The sequence below is a fragment of the Sander lucioperca genome, chromosome 15, assembly GCF_008315115.2.
Source record: "Sander lucioperca isolate FBNREF2018 chromosome 15, SLUC_FBN_1.2, whole genome shotgun sequence".
Taxonomy (NCBI): domain Eukaryota; kingdom Metazoa; phylum Chordata; class Actinopteri; order Perciformes; family Percidae; genus Sander; species Sander lucioperca.
In genome coordinates this window covers 6,118,411-6,142,855 of record NC_050187.1, presented here as the reverse complement: position 1 = coordinate 6,142,855, position 24,445 = coordinate 6,118,411, and the positions used below count along the sequence as shown (strand labels likewise).

The 24,445-nt window shown below is 42.7% G+C and overlaps 1 protein-coding gene and 1 long non-coding RNA gene across 2 annotated transcripts in view; both read left to right on the top strand.

Annotated features, from left to right (window-relative positions):
* The window catches only part of si:dkeyp-121d4.3 (serine/arginine repetitive matrix protein 2), a 25,731-nt gene extending 1,620 nt beyond the window's left edge, over positions 1-24,111 (top strand). Inside the window, exons 3-8 of the mRNA XM_035992001.1 lie at positions 628-765; positions 2,757-2,864; positions 3,531-3,568; positions 6,239-8,639; positions 11,124-11,223; positions 23,308-24,111. Coding sequence (XP_035847894.1) covers positions 628-765; positions 2,757-2,864; positions 3,531-3,568; positions 6,239-8,639; positions 11,124-11,223; positions 23,308-23,903 — 3,381 coding nt within the window. The 3' untranslated portion in view covers positions 23,904-24,111. The remainder of the gene's footprint in view (positions 1-627; positions 766-2,756; positions 2,865-3,530; positions 3,569-6,238; positions 8,640-11,123; positions 11,224-23,307) is intronic.
* LOC116040267 lies at positions 15,664-18,882 on the top strand. The gene is made up of 3 exons (XR_004102624.2): positions 15,664-17,634; positions 18,330-18,335; positions 18,568-18,882. It is a non-coding gene; the product is annotated as an uncharacterized LOC116040267 (long non-coding RNA).
* Positions 24,112-24,445: the final 334 nt, after the last annotated feature.

Genomic DNA, 24,445 nt, shown 5'->3' with positions numbered 1-24,445 from the left:
TGTACTTATTTACTTACTTATTTATGTACTTATTTACTTATTTATGTACTTATTTACTTATTTATGTACTTATTTACTTACTTATTTATGTACTTATTTACTTATTTATGTACTTATTTACTTACTTATTTATGTACTTATTTACTTACTTATTTACTTATTTATGTACTTATTTACTTACTTATTTACTTACTTATTTACTTATTTATGTACTTATTTACTTACATATTTATGTACTTATTTACTTACTTATTTACTTATTTATGTACTTATTTACTTATGTACGTATTTACTTACTTATTTATGTACTTATTTACGTACTTATTTACTTACTTATTTATGTACTTATTTATGTACTTATTTACTTATTTACTTACTTATTTATGTACTTATTTACTTACTTATTTACTTACTTATTTATGTACTTATTTACTTACTTATTTATGTACTTATTTACTTATTTACTTACTTATTTATGTACTTATTTACTTACTTATTTACTTATTTATGTACTTATTTACTAACTTATGTACATACGTGTGTGTGTGTGTGTCTCTGTGTGTGTGTGTGTGTGTGTGTGTGTGTGTGTGTGTGTGTGTGTGTGTGTGTGTGTGTTTTTCTGACCAGGGCATTGTGATTGAGTTCATGGAGGACTCGGGGCTCATCAAGTGCTCCCAGAACCCTCAGCTCTACTTCCACATGTCGGAGGTGATTGAGAAGAAGAAACTGGAGCTGAACGAGAAGGTGGAGTTCAGCGTCGTCCCGGTGAGTCTTCCTATCGTCCTCGTCCCTTTTAATTGGACATTATTCTGATTGCAGGAGGTTTAGGATTAAGTAGAGACATTGAACTAGCATCAAACTTCCCCAGTTGATTACTGACATTAAGACAGTTGTTTTTGTATTACAAGTTTTCTGAAATGCTATGTTTAAATATGCAAATGAGGCATTTTCTTATTAAAAATGTTGCATAAATGTCCAGCAGCCTGTTGCACCAGCTGTGTGTAAGTTCTCTCTTAAGTTAAGCCGCCTACTCATGATTATTCGCACCGCTAGGTACGGCGCACCGCTAGGTACCGAGAGTAAAGTGCAGCGCAGGTATTCGTCATCGAGGGTGGTGAGGAATAAGGCCTGGATACCCGACCCGAGCCCGTCGGGTCCCGACGGGCCGGGTTCGGACAGATATTTAGAAATGATGGTCGGGTTCGGGCCGGGCTCGGTCACATCAGCGCGATAAGGTATTTGTTGTAAAATGGTGCTGCGGCTCCTTTTAAGAGAGTTCAGTGTGTGTGTAAAGTGGGCAGAAGAGAGTTTTGTAAGTTTTGTACACAGTGTGTGTGGTGTCCGAGATAAACTCCAGACTGAAAACCAAGTTCATTCATCGTCTCACCAGAAACAGGATATAACCTCGACGTTATATACCGTCGGCCCTGGAGGTAACCAGTCTCTCCTGGTGTTCTGATCACGGTCGGAATCAAAGCGATCAGGAAAGGTTAACACCTTGAACATTTTAAATTAAACAGATTATTAACGTGAGCTTGTTCCCCCGTGTGAGCTGATGACCTCATCTGTTGACATTTCCGAATGTCTTCCAGTTGCTTAATAAAAGCTTTCACACAAACAAACGTACATGTGTCATTAGGATGAGGAAAAAACAACCAGATTTTAACTGTGTCGGGCTCGGGTCGGGCTCGGACATAAATATCATAATGCCTGTCGGGCTCGAGCCGGGTTTGGACGGAAAAATTCGGCCCGATCCAGGCTCTAGTGAGGAAGCTATTTCCTTTTGCTAGGTAACGAAATGCTGTTATCTCATTGGTTACGCTTCTCCGTTTCAGCGTAGCTCGTAATTGCTACGGCACGTAGCAGACTGTAGTACGACACGTCACAACAGAGTGCTCATGGGATATGTAGGATTAGTACTACAAGCAGTGTTGCCAGATAAAGATAACGTTTCCAAAACCGCCAACATTTCTGACGTGTCGCATAGTTTCTGCAGCTGGCCGATTCAAACAGACGCTGAGTTATTAGCTTCATTCAATACAGGCCAAACTGGCTCCTAACTTTAAAATGTAACCTGCCAAAGTTAATTTGTACCCGCATTTGGCGGGTTGGCAGGTGTGAATTTAAAGCCCTGATCAGCTGTTTAATTCAGAGCTTTTCAAGCTTCAACAACCAAACATTCTGCAGAGCTCTGATACTAAATAAACTGGATATTAAAACTACAGCACTGTGCACACGGCACTTCCTGAATGTGCAAAACATACCAGAATATGTCAACAGAAAGGTTGTTAGGCCTACATTAAATTGTAAACAGAAATAATCGATTATGGCCCAGCCAATTATCGATGCAACATCGTCCATGTCCACGATTCATGATGCATCGATTATTTGATTAATTTTATCACCTCTTATCAAAACAGCAGCCTACCTCAAAGATACATACAGATGTCATGGCCTCATTTACAATTACGATGTCAGGAGAGTTTGGGATGTTTGTGAAGTAGTCACTGTCAGATGTGTTTTGATGGAACCAGGTTAATGTTACAGTGCTGTGCTTGTAGATCTTGTTATCATGTCCATAGTTTATTTTTTTGCAAGTCCTTAGCAACCAGATCAACCAGACGGTCATGTCTGGCCACATACAGTCCTTTATCATTGCAGCATCCGTTTAGTATGATACCTGTTTTGGTGTACTGGTTTTTATATAATAGCATTTTATCTTGTGTAAGAAAATGTCTATTATTGTTTTCTCCAAGCATGAAACAGCAGAGGGGGGGAACCAGGCCATCAGGATAAAACGTTTCACCGAGAGCGTTTTTCTTCCCGTTCGGAAATTGGGCGGTGTCGGGGCGAGCAAAGGAAAGGTGAGGAGGGCCGGATTTATTTTATACAGTTAGGAAGTGAGAAGCATTGAAGAGCTTCTGTTTTTGATGTTAATTCATTTTTGATTCACTTTATCTGGACTTAACAAATGTGTAAAATTATAGTTATTATAGAGTTATCACATTACAAAGACAGTTATTTGTATGGACTTTTCCACTCTTGCTTTTAACAATATTAAAAGCAAGCATAGCATATATACGCATTTGTTAGCAAAGCCTATATATATATATATATATATATATACTACCGAAACAACTTGCTGCGTTACCCTCAAAATGTATTATTATTATTATTATTATTATTATTATTATTATTATTATTCTATTATTGTGTTAAATGTTCCAAATGTAAAGCACTTTGAGCTGTGTATGAAAGGTGCTATAAAAATAAAGATTATTATTATTATTATTATTATTATTATTATTATTATTATATAAAAGCTGTAGCATGTTGCTCTTAGTGTTCAAAATATTATAATTAAATGTAAATATATTTCTTCGTATATTACAGAATGATTTTAGGGTCTAGTGTATAGCTTTACGTTGCTTCCAAAGTCATTTAACAAATTATTAAGCATTTTTGTCACAAGATGTAGGCAGAGATCATTCTTTTTCTAACTCGGTCTAAGATGCGTTATCTTTTGGTAGATGACCATCAAGCTGGCGAAAGCTTCAGAAGACACTGAGTGAGTAATTCATCTATTTATTTACGTTATGTTGGAACACAATCAGGTGTGCAAAAAATAAATAATCCCATGTAAAGAACCGGATGGTCTAATAGGTTTCCAGAAAGTTCTTGCTCTTATATAATTCAAATATGTACCCATTTATATGTAAATATAGATAAGTAAATTGCTAGGTTACATATCGTCGCTGTCAGGTTAAAACATGCATCTTTAAAACCGTCGTTCTTCAGGAAATTAGGAAAAACCCGCTAATTTGAAAAGATTTTATTTTACCCGTCACTGTTATAATACAGTGGTGCTCATAAGTTTATGAACCCATGGTCAAGTTAACTAAAAAGAGGAATAAAAAAAATCATCTTTTGGAAATTGATCTTAATGCCTTAATTAAACAAATTAGGAAAAATCCGACCTTTAAGGACACCAATTTTCTTTGTGAATGAATAATGTTTCGTAAATAAATAAATGTTCTTCCTTAAAATACAGGGGGCATAAGTCAGTACACCCCTATGTTAAATTCCCATAGAGGCAGGCAGACTTTTATTTTGAAAGGCCAGTTATTACATGGATCCAGGATACTATGCATCCTGATAAAGTTCCCTTGGTCCCCACATCATCACATACCCTTCACCATACCCCCACATCATCACATACCCTTCACCATACCCCACATCATCACATACCCTTCACCATACCCCCCATCATCACATACCCTTCACCATACCCCACATCATCACATACCCTTCACCATACCCCCCATCATCACATACCCTTCACCATACCCCCACATCATCACATACCCTTCACCATACCCCACATCATCATCATCACATACCCTTCACCATACCCCCACATCATCACATACCCTTCACCATACCCCACATCATCACATACCCTTCACCATACCCCCACATCATCACATACCCTTCACCATACCCCCACATCATCTCATACCCTTCACCATACCCCCACATCATCACATACCCTTCACCATACCCCCACATCATCACATACCCTTCACCATACCCCACATCATCACATACCCTTCACCATACCCCCCATCATCACATACCCTTCACCATACCCCACATCATCACATACCCTTCACCATACCCCCATCATCACATACCCTTCACCATACCCCCACATCATCACATACCCTTCACCATACCCCACATCATCATCATCACATACCCTTCACCATACCCCCACATCATCACATACCCTTCACCATACCCCACATCATCACATACCCTTCACCATACCCCCACATCATCACATACCCTTCACCATACCCCCACATCATCACATACCCTTCACCATACCCCCACATCATCACATACCCTTCACCATACCCCCACATCATCACATACCCTTCACCATACCCCACATCATCACATACCCTTCACCATACCCCACATCATCATCATCACATACCCTTCACCATACCCCCACATCATCACATACCCTTCACCATACCCCCCATCATCACATACCCTTCACCATACCCCCACATCATCACATACCCTTCACCATACCCCACATCATCACATACCCTTCACCATACCCCCACATCATCACATACCCTTCACCATACCCCCACATCATCACATACCCTTCACCATACCCCACATCATCATCATCACATACCCTTCACCATACCCCCACATCATCACATACCCTTCACCATACCCCCACATCATCACATACCCTTCACCATACCCCCACATCATCACATACCCTTCACCATACCCCACATCATCACATACCCTTCACCATACCCCCACATCATCACATACCCTTCACCATACCCCCACATCATCACATACCCTTCACCATACCCCACATCATCATCATCACATACCCTTCACCATACCCCCACATCATCACATACCCTTCACCATACCCCCACATCATCACATACCCTTCACCATACCCCCACATCATCACATACCCTTCACCATACCCCCACATCATCACATACCCTTCACCATACCTAGAGATTGTCATGTGGTACTTTCCATAAAATCATCTCTCAATGCAAATCAAACCAGCTATTAGGCTAACTGACATAAAACCATGTTAATCTCTAGGTATGGTGAAGGGTATGTGAGGGGGGGGTGAGGGAGTGATGTGGGGCTATTTTAATTCCAAAGGCCAAGGGAACTTTATCAGGATGCATAGTATCCTGGATCCATGTAATAACTGGCCTTTCAAAATAAAAGTCTGCCTGCCTCTATGGGAATTTAACATAGGGGTGTACTGACTTATGCCCCCTGTATTTTAAGGAAGAACATTTATTTATTTACAATACATTATTCATTCAGAAAGAAAATTGGTGTCCTTAAAGGTTGGATGTTTCCTCATTTTTTAATTAATGCATTAAGATCAATTTCCAAAAGATGATTTTTTTTTTATTCCTCTTTTTAGTCAACTTTAGCATGGGTTTATAAACTTATGAGCAGCACTGTATTTGTAAAACCCACAGCAGGGTTAACGATAAGGGTTGACCGGGGCAAATAAAACGCCAAGTTTTCTCCCTGACAGCGACTATATGTAACCTGACTCAATGACACATTGGTATCTGTACAGAATGTATAGAAATACAATTTTTGTGAAATTATTCTAATAAGCCTGTCTGTTTCATTGTCTTACTTACCTCTGACGTTTCAGGAAAGAAAAACCCGAGACAGACAAGCTGAAGGCGGTGGTGAAAAATCTTAGAACGCAGGACAGCAAGACCAATATCGGCAGAAGGGATAACGGCGCCGCTCGGCGTAGATACGGCAGAAGTAGGAGCAGGAGCAGGAGTCCAAGTAGGAGTAGAGGTAGGAGTAGAAGTAGAAGCAGAAGTAGGAGCAGGAGTCCGCCCAGAGACCACTTTGGACGTATCATCAAAAAGAGACGCAGCCCCAGCGTTGACCGTGACCGTAAAAGCAGCAGGTACAGGCAAAGCCGAAGCCGAGAGAGATCAAACAGGCTCACTAGGAGCCACACTAAGAGCCGAAGCAAAAGCTCCAGTAGGAGTCGCAGTAGGAGCCGGGAGAGAAGCAAAGACAGAGGCGTCAAGAAAAGGAGCAAGATCAGCAGAGAGCGCGAGGAAAGTTACAAGAGAAGGAGGGAGTTAAGCCCTCCGCCCAGACGAGGCATAGTCGTGGACGACGAGCTGGCGAGGAAGAAGCGCGAGCTGGAAGAGCTAAACGACATGATTGCGTACAAAAAGTCGCTGGTGGACCCTGGACAGAGAACCTGCATAGACTACGACCATGGCAGGATCGCCGTCCCACTAACGGAGTACAAACCAGTCCGGTCCATCCTGAAGAAACGACCCGAGGGCCCCGATTACCTTGATCGTCCACCTCAGCCCTATGACGATCCTTATTATGACCGTCCGTACGCTCCCTACCCAGATCGGCGGTATGATGACCGCTATGCTGATCCGTACGCCAGTTGTTCCTACACTGATCTCCCTTACGCTGAGCGTCCCTACAGCGACCGCCCTTATGAAAAGCCACTCTATGCTGAACCTTCCTATGGTGGCCCTCCGTCTGCTGGGCAACATTACACTGATCGCTATAGTGTTTATGAGGAACCCATAGATGATCGCTACTATGACCCAGCATATCCAGGGAGACCTTATGATGTTTCCGTCAAACGCAGCCGGTCTCCAGAACCCCACGGTCCCTCACCTTCTTCTCAAGTTCCTGTTGCCTCCACCCAACCACCCTTGACACATATTGCTGCCATTTCATCTTCCCAATCCTCTTACAGACCTCCTTCTCCCAGAGAAACGCCTCCTAGAAGCCCCTCGCCCAAACTGAAGCACACAACAGCACACATGGCACCTCCAGCTGTGAAACAACCCCTTGATCGCTTCCTTGACATGCTTAATAAAAAGGTGGATGCTGAGAAGAAATCCGAACCTGTACCGGTTCCTGTACCAGTTCCTGTACCAGTTCATGTGAATGATGACCTTCTGCCTCATGAGCGGGCAGTTCAAGATGGCAGGGGTTTCTCTCGGATTGTGGGATTTTCTCAAGAGCAACCCAGCAGCAGCCTAGCTCTAGAAGGGTCAAAGTCACAGCTAAGTCCTAAAAGGTCCTCGGTAGAGAGAACAGATGAGGAACCTAAAACCAAGACAGAACCCTACGACAAGATCCAAAGTCTACTCCGTACGATCGGCCTGAAACTAAGTACAGGAGATATGTCCAAACTGGCCAGCCGGGCCCAGGAGAAAATCTACAGCCCGAAGTCCCAATCCACAGAAAGAGAGACGTTGTCATCAGCAAGGGAAGACTTGCAAACAAGAAGACCTGGTTCCATTGAATCGGAACATACCCATAGCCATTCCCCTTCGCCTGCCAGATCCTCCAGTTTGGAGCCGCTTAGCAGGTCTCAAGCTGTCTCAGAGTATGAAGGATTCCTTGACCAGCAGGAATTGGAGGCACTAAAGAAGGCACAACAGCTGCAGAGTCTTACAAAGACTTTGGGGAGCACACCCTCCACCACTCCTTCTCCGAAACCTCCCCCTGGGCCTCCACCTGCACAATACCAACTTCCACCCCTACCAACCAACTGGCCCCTTGGAGTCTCTACCCAGATTCCCCCAGAACAAAGTGCCACAATCCCAGAAACACCCCAATTATTTGGACTTCCTGCAGGACCTCCCCCTGGACCTCCTCCACGGCGTCCTGGGCAGCCTCCTCCAGGACCGCCTCCTGGACCTCCACCACGGCGCCCTCCCGGACAACCTCCTTTCGCTCCACCCTCCAGTCATGCGGTATTTCCATTTATTAGCAAGCATCCTATAACTTCACCTTCCTCCAGTTCTTCAACACCACCATCTTCTACACCTACGTCATCGAGTCCTGCTAACGATAACCAGGCAACCATCTCTACGACGGTGGCCAGATGCCTGAAGGTCATAGAGACGGTGAAATCTCTGGCTGTACAGCCAGCGGCCAAACCGGTCAAATCTGTCCAGTTCAGTTTACCCACAGTCTCTCCATCAGACTCGAGTCCTCAGACTTCAACAGAGACAGACGATGACATAAAGACCAAGCAGAAAGAGAAGGTGAAGTGTAGTGAAATCTTTTACTAAAGTAAAATTAAGCAAGTACTGTAAAGCCCAATGCAGACCAAAGATTTGCAATGAGACTAAACTGTTTTAGAATGTGGCAGGGAAAGGTTGCAGCAGTTTTAACTGGCCCATCTCAGTATCAAAGTTTAGGTGGAGCAAGTATCTCAATATCACTACCCTCATTCATATTTTAAAGGTGCAGAAGGTAAGCCTTATGAAACTATCTTTCTGTCATATTTGCTGAAACTGACCCTATGTTCTAGTAGAATTACATGAAGCAGGTCATTTAAAAAAAATCTGGCTCCTCTGGCTCCACCTACAGCCTGGAGAGAGATTTGCAAAAATCCACAGCTCCCTGTTCAGATGCACCAATCAGGGCCAGGGGGGGTGTCTAACTGTTCAGATGCACCAATCAGGGCCAGAGGGGCTGTATAACTGTTCAGATGCACCAATCAGGGCCAGGGGGGTGTCTAACTGTTCAGATGCACCAATCAGGGCCAGGGGGGGTGTCTAACTGTTCAGATGCACCAATCAGGGCCAGAGGGGCTGTATAACTGTTCAGATGCACCAATCAGGGCCAGGGGGGGTGTCTAACTGTTCAGATGCACCAATCAGGGCCAGGGGGGGTGTCTAACTGTTCAGATGCACCAATCAGGGCCAGGGGGGCTGTATAACTTTTCAGATGCATCAATCAGGGCTAGGGGGGGGTGTCTAACTGCACTGTCAATCACTGCTCATGCACACGCATTCCTTCTCCCTTGTGGGGGGAGGGGCTTAGGAGACCGTTTTGGGCTTTAGCAGAAAGGGGGAAGGGACTGAGAAGTTGTCGATCTTCAATTTTTTTGGCTAAGTCCTGGATCTTCGCAATCCTACCTACAGCACCTTTAAGACGCTACAAATGATATCCAGCTACAAAAAAGCCTGAAAAGTCAGAGTCAAAGTTAGAATGGACGTTTAGAGACTTGTTTCTATGCAGGTGATACACCATCTCATCACATCTCATTGGTGTAAACTGGCAGCTTTCAGGACGCTGCAGATCAGAGCATTGCAAGTAGCTGCAAATCTTTGGTCTGAACTGTAAGGCTCTGACACACCAACCCGACGGCCGACTGTTGGAAGAAAAGACAGTCGGAGTGATCAGTTGGCTCCCGTCGCTCCAAAAAGTGCCTCAGAACACACCGAAGCGACGCCGACTTGAGCGTACGTTCTGTGCGTGCACAAGACGCAATACGTCTCCATAACTGCAGGCGGCGCTAATCTGTATTGTAAAACCGGAAATGACGAACGTGTCACGTGGGTCTGACTGCTCCCGAATTTCAAAGCCGACCATAATGGCGGCTCGTTCGGAATACGATCTCGTATTTTACAAAAATAGTTCACCAAAACATGTTTCTGAAAACATTTTAAGCAAGAAATAGGCCGTGCAGTTGCTGAATCTGTCTGTTTTTTTGATCGACAAAGGTCAGTTTGAAAGATTTTCGTCAGATTTTGAGAGGCGTTCGTCACGCTCATCCTGCCCTTCATTTCCGGTAAGTGTTATAACATAAGTGCACTGATTCGCTAGTCAAGGGCTAGCACTCCACCAATCAGATTGGTCATCGAGTGCGACTGCCCACCCACCGATTTCAACAAGTCAAATCAGCCCAAATTAAAGCCGATGGCTCCTCCAACTGACGACGGCACGGAACACACCGAACAGACACGAGTCACCGACCTCGCCAGACTGTCCGATGGCCGATTATCAGGTTGGTGTGTCAGCGCCTCTAGATGTACTCAATAAGTACAAGCAAGAGAACTAACTGGGACGCGTTTTATTGCACCACTAAGGAAGGGTGTGGTTTTTAACACAAATTGCAAAGGGCTCTTGTTGGCTATGAAGTACAGTTTAACAATATTGATAACAAATTGATCTTCGTCTTTGGAGAATATGGTTATGGATTTGTATTTGCTGTCAGTAATCCAAATTGTTTATTCCCAGGTAATCTAGACAGACAGCACTCTTAACCCTTGTGTTGTCCTCTGTCTGATTTGCCTGTTCATGAAGTATAAACTATCACCCAATTTTGTGTTAGATCTTCTTAGCCAACTTCATTCCAACTGATTACCACTATAATTTTACACTTATTTATGCAAAATGAACTGTTTCTGTCACTTTTTTCAACGCTTTTTTGAATTCATGCTCAATAAACCTCATTTATACGTAATTATACGTAAATCCGGATTACAGAAATTATGAATTATTTTGACTAATAGTTAACGATCAGAAGAACATATGTTGATGGATAATCACAGCCTGTTTAATGTATGGAACCATCAGTGGTATGTTTTGGCAATTTGGTTGAAAGAAACCCAAATTTTTGACATAGAAACTTTGAAAACGGGTCAAATTTGGTTGATAAAGTAGAAAGCTTAGAAAATATGGAAGATCGCCATGTTTCAGCTGCATGGTTTGATGGGGCATTTGTGTTTCTGTTACAGCTGGATTCATATCACCAGAGGGTTTTGGAAAAGAGGGAGCAGCACTACAAGGATTGGCTAGTCCGCAGGAAACAGAAAGAGGGTCCACCAGTCTTCCCAGGTATCAGATATTGTTCAACCTTTGTATTACAGGGATTTGTGAGTTAGCTGTAAAGTTATTAGCATTCCCGTCACGCTAGTTCTTCCAAGACAGAAATACATTTTCAAGTTAAAAGCGGCATGCCTATCATGTTACTTTTAGAAAAGAAGATGAAAGATAAACACCTTATTTGACTTTGCGTTCGTTACTAGACAGCTACTTTGAGCAGGTTAAAATAGATTTCCTACTCCCAGACAGCCAGGCTTTGGCAAGAAACCCAAAGTTACCTCAGGAAATAGAGGTAGAAATGTTAAAACGTTAACATGTTGGAAGTATTACTAAGTTTTGTCTAGATCTAGTGCTGTGTTTCCATTGTGTGGTACAGCTCTACTTGACTCACCAGTACTCTTCTATACTCTGTGTAGTAATCCCCTCAAAAACAAAAACAAACTTGTGCTAATGGAAATGGGGGTGGCAGTAGCTCAGTCAGTAGGGAGTTGGGTTGGGAACCGGAACCGCTGGTTCAAGTCGCCACATGGACCAAAGTATGGTGGTGGACTGGTAGCTGGAGAGGTGCCAGTTCACTTCCTGGGCACTGCCAAGGCACCGAACCCCCGACTGCTCGGGGCACCTGTCCATGGGCAGCCCCCCCACTCTGACATCTCTCCATTAGTGCTAAAGATGAATAGGTACTGAGCATGTGTGTGTAATTCAGGCCTGTGTGTAATAACAGAGTGAAAACATTGTAATTTCCCCTTGCGGGATTAATAAAATATAAATTATTGAAAACCAAAATGGAGCGAGTCGAACCGTACCCTGCAGTGGAAAAACAGCATAACTAAAGTATACATGTGATTAGCAAGTTAGGCCGTTGTGGCCCTGTGGTAGAGACCAGTCTAGTGCGATTTATGCTTCTCAGTCAAGGTGGTCTTGCAGGCCACTGTAGATTCCCACAAGGTAGAAAGTGATGTAGAATTCAGCGTAGGATTTCATTCAGTTGTCCTAGCTCCACCACAACGCTAAGCGAATGTCTTGCACATTATCATCTTATATCTTTTTTCACTTTGTGATAGAGATCGACGATCAGCGACTCAACTTTTGTCCTGGAAATGGCTTTGTTTCTATCAATCTTTCTAGCATCTCTTGTGCTCTCCCAGGACAACCAACATGTGGTTGCATAATTAAGGAGCTGCAGTCAGCTACAGCGGAACTTCTGACGTAGTAACGGAGCCTCGGCACATATAGGTCCCGCTACACCTTTGCACGGAGCCTTAAACCTGTCTTTAAGGTTACCTAGACGTCTTTAAGTGCATCGCATCGCTACAAAGCTCAGTCGTTCTTCTGGCCGCACGCGTTAGCCGAGCCTAGTTGTTCATCCCAGCGATCAAGAAAAGAAGCCAACTGCAATCTCAACTCCACAAAGTAACATCTTTTTCCTCTTCATATGGTGACACCATTGGTATATAGTTTAAGAACCAGGAGTCTAGAAAGTATTTAATAGTCAGATGTGATTATGAGAAGTTGAGATCAACATGTATTTAGTAAGGTTAAGAATTGTTTGACATTTCTAAATGCCAGTTTCAGTACTGATACTCTACACTATATTTTTGATTCTTGATAAAATTATAAGTAAACAGAACTAGGAAACCGACAAAGCATTTGATACCAACTTGGGACAGCTTTCAGTACTTGATACTACGGACACATTTTGGTCAGTACAAATAAATTAAGGTTTGATACCCAGCCCTAGTGGTTAGCTAGACATGTAGTTACAGTCATACTTTTTAGGCAAGGTAGTTTTTCTAGGTTTGGGTATAACGTTTCCATCCTAAATGCTGTTGCACTCAGTGGTCAGTGGGACACTTTCCCACTTTTTCAGACATTCTTCCTTCACCAAATGGTCTCTTACCTGTGCTTGTATTAAATCTGCAGTGGCATAGCTGGAACCACATTGGGCTCCAAACTACAAGATCTAGAATGTATTTGTAGTACTTTGGTAGTACTACTCACTCCTATGTAAGGTTGGTTAGCAGCTCTCTCGTGTCAGCTAGTTACGTAGCCGACATCTGCTACAACAAAGACATGAACTGAATTTAATCTATACTTAAGACTTTATGTAGATCATGTTTTGTGCAACATGAGGAATACATCTGTCCAGGAATAGCTTTTTAGGCTTTTACAGAAATGTCTTAAATAGTCCAGGACACAATCTAGTAAGAACTACCTAGATGTTAACATCTAGGGTTGTATTGTTAGGAGCGAAAGGGCCATGCCAAGACTAACGTAACCATAAAGAAAGTTCAGAGGGTAAAATATAGGTTTTTGTCCAGAAACTGGTTCATGTGAGTTGTAAGAATAGTTTTACTGTAAGACATTAACTTTCTTTTTCATAATCATTTGTTTTCTAAGGATTTCATACAGCTGTGAAATTCAACTTTCATTCCATTAAAATGACAAAAAAACTGTTTACTTTAAGAGAAAACTACTACTGTATTTTCCGGACTATAAGTCGCACTGGAGAAATTTATTTCGCAAAATCCAAGACCAACAGACATTTAATCTGGAAAGGCAAGTTATTCAACTACACAAAAGCACACAGAAAAACCGGCTGAATAGGTGTTCGGTATGTTAACGTAACACATTAACAGTTATTCAGCTATACAATAGCATAATGAACATAGCTGGGAGGCTGAATAGGCTAAATTAACATAACAAGCCAGCGAGTCCAACAAGCAGGTTACTGGTAAGCAAGTTCACCAAGCTCCCGATCTCTGATCACTGAATCCATTGAATTCTTCATCCTCGGTGTCGCTTCTGAACAACTCCGCCAACTCCGAAGGAAGATGAGGGGTCACAAGCCTACAGCGCCCTCTCGTGGCTGTAGACGGTAATGTTTACTCCTTGGTTCATGTCAGTCAGTATGAATTAACATTTAAAAACATGTTCAATTATATATATTTTGATATATAAGCCGCACCTGACTATAAGTCGCAGGACCAGCCAAACTATGAAAAAAAGTGTGACTTAAAGTCCGGAAAATACGGTATTTAGTTCTTATTCATGAACTCTTGTCCATCTATTAAACTAAAACTAAGCCATGTTTAGAGTGTTTTATTTTCTACATCAAGGCCTTACTCTTTCTGGCATAACTGAAGCTGTTAGAACTGCTCGGCTTCTGATTTATTCTGAGTTAATGTTGGTTGTTTATTGCAAGTAATTTTTTTATTATCTACAGAATTTAGTGTGACACATCCGATATAAAGGATATTGCATATTGACTGTGGTAAGTCTTTGAGGCAGTTCATAGTAAAGCTGTTAAGGGTAAGTCAAGTTCTGTTTGTATCAATCTGAGTCGAGTATAGCTGCGATTTACAGATATCTAGAAAAGTTTACGTTTTAACATAAGATCCAGAAGACTACTCCTCATTGTGACCACGCATTTTGATGTCAGTTAAGGATATGCTTTTAATTCATTGTTTGATATTTGCGAGCGGAGTTGTTGTCCAGTGACTATAGACTGTAAGAATAATGGACGTAGCAGCAGTGATTTCACCCCTTGGTTTGTGATCATTTTGTAATCTTGAGTTTGGCTATTTTGCCGTTGCCATCTTGGTTATTTGACACCAAACGTGAAGATTTTTGACGAGAGGGTGGAGCTGGGGTTGATGATGCGGCCAAGGCAGTGTTAACGTGTCAAATCACAACAGAAGTTATCTCAGGACACTTTACAGATAGAGTAGGTCTAGACCACACTCTAGCATTTACAGATACAATTCCCCTCCAAACAACTCTCTACAACCCTTCTGAAGCGAGTCATCCAGCGGAGATATACCGGCGGGTAAACACAGACCTCTGGGAACTGGCGCTGCTCACCTAGCCTGGAAAACCTTGACGAACTTCTGGCAAATTTGAGATTTGCTCTGCAAGTCAGTCTGGCCAAGAGCCCATTCAAGCCCATTTCCAATTTTCCCAAATGGAGGCACCAATCACAGCCGTTGAAGCGGGCTTTACATGATGACGATAGTGCAGCCACAGCGAGCAGCTTTTTGTTTACATTCAACATGACACCGAAGCACAGCAACCCGTTGATGCCGCTGTAGCTGCTACGTCACCCGGATCGTTGGTCTGATTGGTTGAAGGACTATCCAATTGCACCCAGTGGCATTTGAGCGGCATCCGTTGGTGACACCCCTTTGAAAATGGGCTGTGAATGAAGCTTGCCCAGACCCACTCTCATTTACACCTGAGAAGGGTCTGGTGTCAACCAGGCTACCGCTCATCTGCATGTACGGCAGAACAGAATATCTGCAGACTTTCCTTTAAGGTACCAGCTAGCGCTAGATAGCCAGCTAGCTTCATTGACAGAACGCTGAACAAGACATTTGTAGGCGACCAAAATGTTCCAGGTAACTTTGATGAAGTGAAAACAGTGAGATGGTTATCCGTGAAAACACGGACAACACCCAAAAACAAGAGCTGTTAAGAGTCCCTTTGTGCCTCTTAACAGACACAAAATGCAATTAAAATCTCAGTGCAACGTGAGCAGGACCTTTACGTGACAACGAGATGCGTTTTCAACTCAGACATTGTGAAGAAACTGTTTAAATTCAAAGTTTGTACTGTCACCTACCTTGTCTCGATCCTGCCGGTAGCTAGCTCGGCCTGCTAGCTACACAGCGGTGTCCGGGATGAGGGGGTTCAGCTAGGTTTCGGTGATAATCATCATGCAGCAGTTCATTGTGTAGTTGTTCGTTGCTATGCTGAGTTCCAGCTCATCCATTTTGTGTGTGATGGATGGCGTCGGTGAGTAGGAGGCTTGGCAGTGGAGATCTGTGTGGTAGTTTCCTTAGCCGGGCTAGCAAGCCCGACCGGCATCCTCGCTTCTGCTTTCTCTCCCGTCGGAAAACAGTAGTGTGCAAATCGGAGCGTAGTGTGTGAAAAGTGACGATCGGAGGTGTTCACAAAGTCCTCAAAGGCTCATTCTGAGCCAGGAAAAACCCTGCATTGGCTTCACTCTTCAGAACTGGAAGCCCCGTCCATTATTTTTACAGTCTATGCCAGCAACCGAACCTTGAGTCCAGGTTGAATTCCAGCTTTCAGTGTTTGAATTTGAGTCTGTGTCACGAAGTTGATTTATGCAAGGCCACGTTAGAGTTCTCGAGTTAACATTGAGTGAACAAGCCATGTCTAAATCCCTGAGGTAAGGATGGCATGTCTGAAGACATTCCCTCATCACTGACCTCCTTTCCCGAATTGCAGACAGGTTTCTCATTTTATCCGGCAGATTGTTTCGACTATAGCTGGTGAAGTAGCATGTCCTTCCAATCTGTGAAACCACGTTAGCTCAGGAAGCTAACGCCGAGATCTTCCATCATGTAGCTGTCGTCTGTCAGATACCGTTAACTTTAACATTGTCATTCACACAGTAAGTGGTCAAATCTACATTTACAACCAGTTAATACTTCTTTTGAATGATAAGGTTGTTATTAAGATTACGTTGAGTGATGTTACGTAGCCTTCTGTCCAAGCTATCTACAACATCTTAATTATGGGACACAATAAATCATAGTTAAGTCTGTTATTATTTGAAACATAACATAATGACATACATCCAGCTTTTTTTATGTTACATAGCATTCTGTCCAAGCTAAATTTGTCCATTTATTTTAAAGAGTTTAGCCCAAGTATATCACATGCATATCAACCTAAACAACCTATTAAACATTACAACTGTCAGTTGGGATCTTTTGTATTCTGAGCCGTGAACTATCCTTTCAGTCTGAAGCAAACGTTAGCTCCTGAAGCTAACATACACAGCTTTTAGTACAGGGGTAATGTATTATATTCCATGATGATTCGTAACCATGTAGTTTGAGTAATATTGGGTAGCATCTCATCCGAGCTAAGTTGGTTTAATCAGTTTAGCCTTTAAGTAAGTGTACCACATCCGTGTTAAGCACTAACTTTTTGGATTCTGGGCTGTAAACTCCCTTTTCCCTTTCAGTCTGTGGAACTATCTACGTTAGCTCAGGAAGCTAATGTAGAGAGCTTTTAACATCATGTAGGGGTCAGTTGGATATCGTTAGCTTTGGCAATTTCAGGCACGACTTACTGGTAGTCTGCCATCAATATGGTAAGTAAATCTATACCTAACATCAATGAATCAACATCATAATTAACCAAACTTTTTAAGTAATATGTAGCAGCTTGCACTGGCCAATTTGTCCACTTTTTAATAAAGTAAGCCCACTAAAGAAGTAAATTTATACCTCTGAATAGGACAATATAGTAAGCCTGTCCTTTTTAGTCAGTGAAACTAATGTTAGCTCAGAGAGCTAACGCAGAGAGCTTTTTAGCAGTGTTGGTTGCCAGTTGGATATGGTTATCTTTAGCGGTTCCTAATATATTAGAACTTATAAAGTTCTGCGTTGAGTCAGTGATATCGGGACCATACCTGCCAACATTTGGTTTTCAAAATCCGGGAGATTTGTGCATTGGCATGGGGGGTGGGGGGGGTGTAGTACTGTTAAGTGTACTGTAATTTTTTTTAAGATTATTTTTGGGGCTTTTCCACCTTTAATCGATAGGACAGCTAGGTGAGAAAGGGGAGAGAGAGGGGGAAGACATGCAGGAAATCGTCACAGGTCAGACTCGAACCCTGGACCTCTGCGTCGAGGCATAAACCTCTCAGTATATGTGCATTAAATTGTCGATATGACTAGGTAAGATGCATGTAAATTGTTGCGCCTAACACTCTTGAAATGTACAGCTATATTTCCATTTCTTTGCGGGAACACCGCCTTCTAATACGTTATTTTCTTAACTTTCTTATATTTAGAGAATGTGTGACATGCACCTACAACACCAAAATAAATTCGGTGTTTTAAGCCCCCAACGTCGCCTTCCAGGCAGTGCAGCAATGGTTATGGTTAAGGTAAGGGTTAGCTGCCTGGAAGGCGACATTGGGGGCTTAAAACACCATCGAGCAACAAATTCCTTGTATGTGTAAAAAACCATACGTGGCAATAAAGCTTTTTCTGATTCACCTGCCATTCCTATCGGCTCACTTTCAGGTCTGAACTTTCCGTGATGCTTGCGCAGAGATCAACAGGGTTATAGGTTGCCAGGTTGAGGTGACAAATGGGTTGAACATTGTATATGGTGTGTGGATTGTGTGAATAGGATGCATTTCATACAGGATCTGGCAACTGGTCAACATTAGACAAACACATTGGTCCGATTATTTATAAAGGAGTTTGGGCCATGCAAATTACGGGAGTTTCCCGGGAGGGAGGGGTCCGAGAGGTAGGGCTAAAAAAACAGGAAAAACCCGGGAAAAACGGGAGTGTTGGCAGGTATGATCAGGACTCCGATTAGACTTGAATGTGAGTCAAGGATTCACAACACTTGGTAGACATCGGAAGTTCTTTGCAAGATCGTCGTTTCCGTTCATAACGTGTAGATGTTTAGAATATAATTCACTTTATGATGCTAACAAATTTTAGAGGTATTGCCTGGCTCAAGGACTGTTATCCAGATTATGTGTTTGGTCAATTTTTTTGCTTTTGTTTCAGTCTGAATCGGCACAAACACTGACTGACGTGTGTCAGTCGGTGTTTGAACACTTTTGCAGTTCCATCACCGAAACGACAGCCATCCTTCACTCTCTCTTACTTTTGTGCATTTCAAAAAAATCCGCTTTTGATCACACAGCGAGTCTCATGGTAATGTCCATTCACAGCCTGTGACCGCCACAGGACGGACTCCCAGTTTATGTTAGTGTGGTTTAGACTGAAGTGGAGATGATGAGGTCCAGTATGCAGTCAGGGAACAGAAATGGAAAATGCTAAATGACCTAAAAGCTTACAGAAGGATTGGCCATTTAATCAACTTCTCATCACCCATCAATCCATCTACCAACCTTCACAACTTTGTCTTTTAAAATGTTATAATTAACAGCCACATTATCATTTCTAAATGCTATCTACCGGATGTTAATTATGGGACACAATTAATCATAGTTTGTCTTTATTTGAAAACAGTGACATACACACAGTTGTTTTTGAGATTTAATTCCATTTTCTTTTCTCTAAATGAAATACTGGACTCTGAGGCTACATCTTTACCGCTACGTTTTGGTTTTTAAGTGTTTGAGTTTGGAGCCCAAAGTGATCTTGGTGCACCAAGTGTTTTTGTCTCCAGTAGAAGAACTAATCTCCGTTTAAACTAACACGCCCAAATCTCATACCTCATCACATCCTGGTATACTGGAGATAAACAGGAAGCAGCGTGGAGACTCCGCCCCCTGCTCGTAGTTACCACGGTAACGTTAGTAGCTTTAAGTCTCAGAGAACGAAGTACCGTGACCGATAAGACCCAATCAGGAGGAGAAACGTTGGCGGCAGTGTCGGTGTTACCAAAGGGTTCCGGTTTAGGGGCTCAGAAACGCCAGAGCAGGGGGAATGAGAGGGGGAAACGCCAGAGCAGGGGGAATGAGAGGGGGGAACGCCAGAGCAGGGGGAATGAGAGGGGGGAACGCCAGAGCAGGGGGAATGAGAGGGGGAAACGCCAGAGCAGGGGGAATGAGAGGGGGAAACGCCAGAGCAGAGGGAATGAGAGGGGGAAACACCAGGGCAAGGGGGAATGAGAGGGGGAAAGCCAGAGCAGGGGGAATGAGAGGGGGAAACGTAGCAGAAGATATTCTTGTTTAAACCAAAACGTAGCAGTGGAGATGTAGCCTGAATGAACATTAGATCTTTTTAGGAAACTTGAGGCAGAGTAAATTAAAAGTTTTGGAAGCAATGGAATTTGCATCAATGCATTTCTGAAGTAAGACAAGGTATTGTAATATTATGTACTGAAATATTAATGAGACTTTAATGAAGTTAAATATCAGCATCAAATGTTTTTTCAGTGCTTTGGAAGTTTGGTTGCATGTTTCCATCTACAGTCAGCGTTAAAATGGGTTGGTACATCAACTCAACAGTTAGGGCGTTTTCACACCTGGAGTTCGTTTGCTTTGGTCCAAATCAGTTGGTGAGTTTGGAAACTTGGAGTGATTTGCCTTTGGTTTGGTTTCACACCTGGAAAAATCCAAGCGTACCAAAATGCACCATTACAAATCACACAAGAACATCCACTCCTCTTATTGGTCGGATGTGTCTGGGGGCGGGAGCAAGAAAGTAAATACAGGAAGAAGGTCCTGTGTTCTGGACTTGCTAAGCACACCTGACTACAGGAGACATCATCTCAGACTGGAGGAGTACATATAGTTGGTGCTGTTCGAGTATGGATCACGTTCTCACCACAAATTAACCACTCCAGAGTTGGATTGAAAGCGTACCGAGACCACCTCTTCAAGCAGGTCTCGGTACGCTTGTTTGGTCCGCTTTTGGTGCGCACCAGAGTGTGAATGCCGCGTTCTCGCCTGCCCTGACGAACCGCACCAGCGGGACAAACAAACTCTAGTGCGATTCAACCGAACTAAACGAGGCAGGTGTGAAAGCGCCCTTAGCTAGGGAGACAATATAAATACTCAGCTAAAAGTCATCCAAAGCTTTTTAAATCGTAACTGTGAGGTTCAGCATGTTATCATGAATGCAGTTTAAGTTTTACGTGACTCAGAAGGGTTTGAAATGAAAGTACATTGCAGAATGGCAATGCTTGTTGTCTTGACGTGAAGGTAGGTGATCATTTTGATCTCTTAATTACACCGATTGAATCAGGGTGAGAATGTAATTGTCTTAAATTCCACATCCATCACTGAAATCTCAAAACTAAACAGAACATGGTGCTTACAACCTCTTAAATACTCACATAGGCTACGTTCACAATGCAAGTCTGGATGCTTAATTCAGATTTTTTTTTTTGCTCAGATCTGATTTGTTGTTTGGCTGTTCACGTGACCTTTTTAAAATGTGGCTTATATCAGATTCCAGCGTGAACTGACCGCATGATCAAAAGATCAATACCAATGACATGTTTGTGTAATGGCAGCCGTAACATTAATGAGCAGGTGCTGCTGAGGAGGAGAAGAATGAAGAGAGAGAGCGCTTGATTCTTCTAATTTTGATTGAAGTATCTCCCCAGACACTGATTAGGTCTAACACCTCCCTCTCCCTCCAGTGACTTGCTCCATCACTGGTCCTAGTCTATTTTTTGTTACCGTCTGTGTCTAGGGCTAACTCCCACAGGCGCATAATTGTGACAAATGTCGATGTAGATTGACGTAAAAGTCGCATCAAATCCGCCTTGGTGGGGCGGCCTCTAGCTCACCCAGTAAGCAACATGGCATCATGACTTTGCATAAACATACACGCCACTTTCCTAAAGCCAAATGGTGTGTTATCTGTACGCATTTTGAGCTATCCACATGTATGTCTACGCTGTATACAGCGGACGTAAACATACACGCCACGTGGCGTCGCGTGGTGTGTATCGCGAGAACGTCTAGGAACTAGGAGGAGAACATTTGGGGAAGGCTTTATTAAAAAAAAAAAAAAGAAAAAAAAAAAAAGGTTGACAAACTCCACACGTAGGACGTGACCCCGTCTCTCCTGGGTGAAGGTCCTGTGTTTTACCCCTCCACCCCCCCAACCACCCTCCGTCCTTTCATGCTACTCTCTACGGCGATAATCCAAATGTAAAGTAGATCAATGGAGGCCAAACGGTGTTGATAAACACACTAAAAAACGACTATGCATCTTTATAACACGCAAAAACGGCATACAAATTGGCGTGTATGCATGTCATCCCCCATCTCTCTCCCCCTTTCATGTCTATCTACTTTTTTTAAAAAAAGGGAAAAGCCCCAAAAAATAATCTTGAAAAAAAAAGAAATCCTCCTTGGTTGTTCACACTGCGGCCACATTGAAAAACATCAGACCTGGGTCTGATTCAGGACCACATATAGAAGTGGTCTACATCTGAAATAATCTGATCTGGGCTAGATTTGAGTGTTCTGAAGAAGTCTGAGCTGGTCACTTGACCCCAAAAAAAAATCAGATTTGGGCCACTTTTGCCTGCAGTCTGAACGTAGCCTAAGATACCACCAACGTTAAGTCTGTGAGCAGCAGGTTGTCTTTACATTTTGGGTTAAATGTCCGAAGGTTTTAACTGTAAAGTATAGAACTTGATTTGTATCTTTCCTGATGCAGGAATCATTACTTAAGCCAATTAAATTAATTGATATGATGAGCTAGAAAGATTTTACCAATAAGAAGCTGCTCGTGAATTTAAGAAGTTTAGGAGAACTTAAATACAGCACAAAGACCGAATAAAGTTATATGATAAAAATTGCTACCAACAGGATGATGCTGTGCAGAATTATTGGTAAATATTGGGAGTTTTTGCTGGTAAAAAGTCTGTCGTTAGTTTCTCACAGACCTCATAGTTTACAGACAGGTCTAAAAAATATATATATATATAAATATGTGTGTACATATACATTCTATGTTATACGTGGATGTGTACAATATAGTTTTATCTTACGCACCGCTGGGAGGGGCACTCGTAATTCTGTTGGATTCCTTGTAATATAATGACGATAAGGCTTTTTATCCTACTTAGATCTTTGTGATACCAGCTTTAAGGATCAATGTACAGTCTGTTCAGATTAGATTAGATTCTTGTCATTGTGCAGAGTACAAGTACAAAGACAAAGAAATGCAGTTTGCGTCCAACCAGAAGTGCAAAAAGAGCAGAAAAGTGCAACGTGATATACAAAGTATAGACAGGACAAGAAATATAGTGCAGCGTAGAGTACAGTTGGTTAACAGAAGGTGGTTTATAGTAATATAAATTAAATATAAATATGTGCAGTGTATTAGCAGTTACCTTATAAGAGCAGAATAAACATGGCTATGTAATATGAACAACATGTACAGATATGTGCAATAGTAAGAATAATATAGATATATGCAGTGTATTGTTATATGAAAAACTGAATAAATATGGGTATTCAGTATGAACCATATAGATAGATATGTACAGCTATGTGCAGTGTGGTAACCGTACCATTGTACTATACTTAGTGCGAGAGAGACAGTTTTGGAAACCATTTCAGAGGCTTTGTAACTTACAAAATCTAATTTGTTAAATTTCCAGGCATCCCAACCGGCGAGCCCAAGAACATTTGGATCTGCGGTCATTCGCTGGTGTACTGGGCGGAGTCTCGGGCCAAGTCTCCGGAGGTAGGTATGCAGCTGGGCATGGACGCCAGCAAGGTGGCGATCTGGTGGAAAGGCACCCAGGGCATGACGTGGTCGCAGCTTCTGCCCCAGCTACACCAACTGAAAGTCACCTGGCCCAACCCAGACGTGCTCATCATCCACCTGGGTGGCAACGACCTCAGCACCGACAGCCCCACGGACCTTCTGGCGTCCGTCAAGAAGGACCTCACGTCCATGCGGAGCATCTTCCCGCAGTGCGTCCTCGTGTGGTCCAACATCCTGCCTCGCAGGGTGTGGCGGCACTCAGCCGACAGCCACGAAGTCGATCTGGTTCGAACCACGGTCAACCGTAGGATTCAAAATGTTATCTCAGAACTCGGCGGTACGTCGCTGACACACGATAACATCCGGTGCGGTGCAAACACGGGCCTGTACCGGGCCGATGGCGTCCATCTGTCCCCCAAAGGCATCGATGTCTTCAATCTGAACCTGCAGGATTTTCTGGAGAAGTGGGAGATGGAGACGAACTAGAGGAAAGTTAAGAGCTGTATTGATTATTTTTCTGTTTTCTCTTGTTTATTTCTAATGATAGCTAGGAACTAACATCTTTAATCAAGCTCCTAAAACTCCAGCTATAAAGTATCCTGTCTTGTTTGTAATTTTATTTTAACACGTAGGATCAGGTGTTATACATGAAAAACATGTTCGTCTGTCTTGAAACAATAAATTGAGTCTCAACGGACCTGCTGTTGTCTCTCCCTCTTTTCATTTTCATAGTGAACACAATGTTGGTTGTGTGTGTGTGTGTGTTGGTTATGGATATTATTCTTAAGAAAAGATGTACTGGTACAACATGACATCATGACCTAAAGCCAAATGGCGTGTTATCTGTACACATTTTGAGCCATCCACATGTATGTCAACGCTGCAAAAGGTTGGGTTTAGGGAAAGAAACATTGGGAAAGTCTTTAGTAACACCAAAAAACGACAAAAACACGACGGTGACCAACGTCACACGCTTAGGGAAACAACGGTTGGGTTTAGGAGGAGAACATTGGGGAAGGCTTTATTAA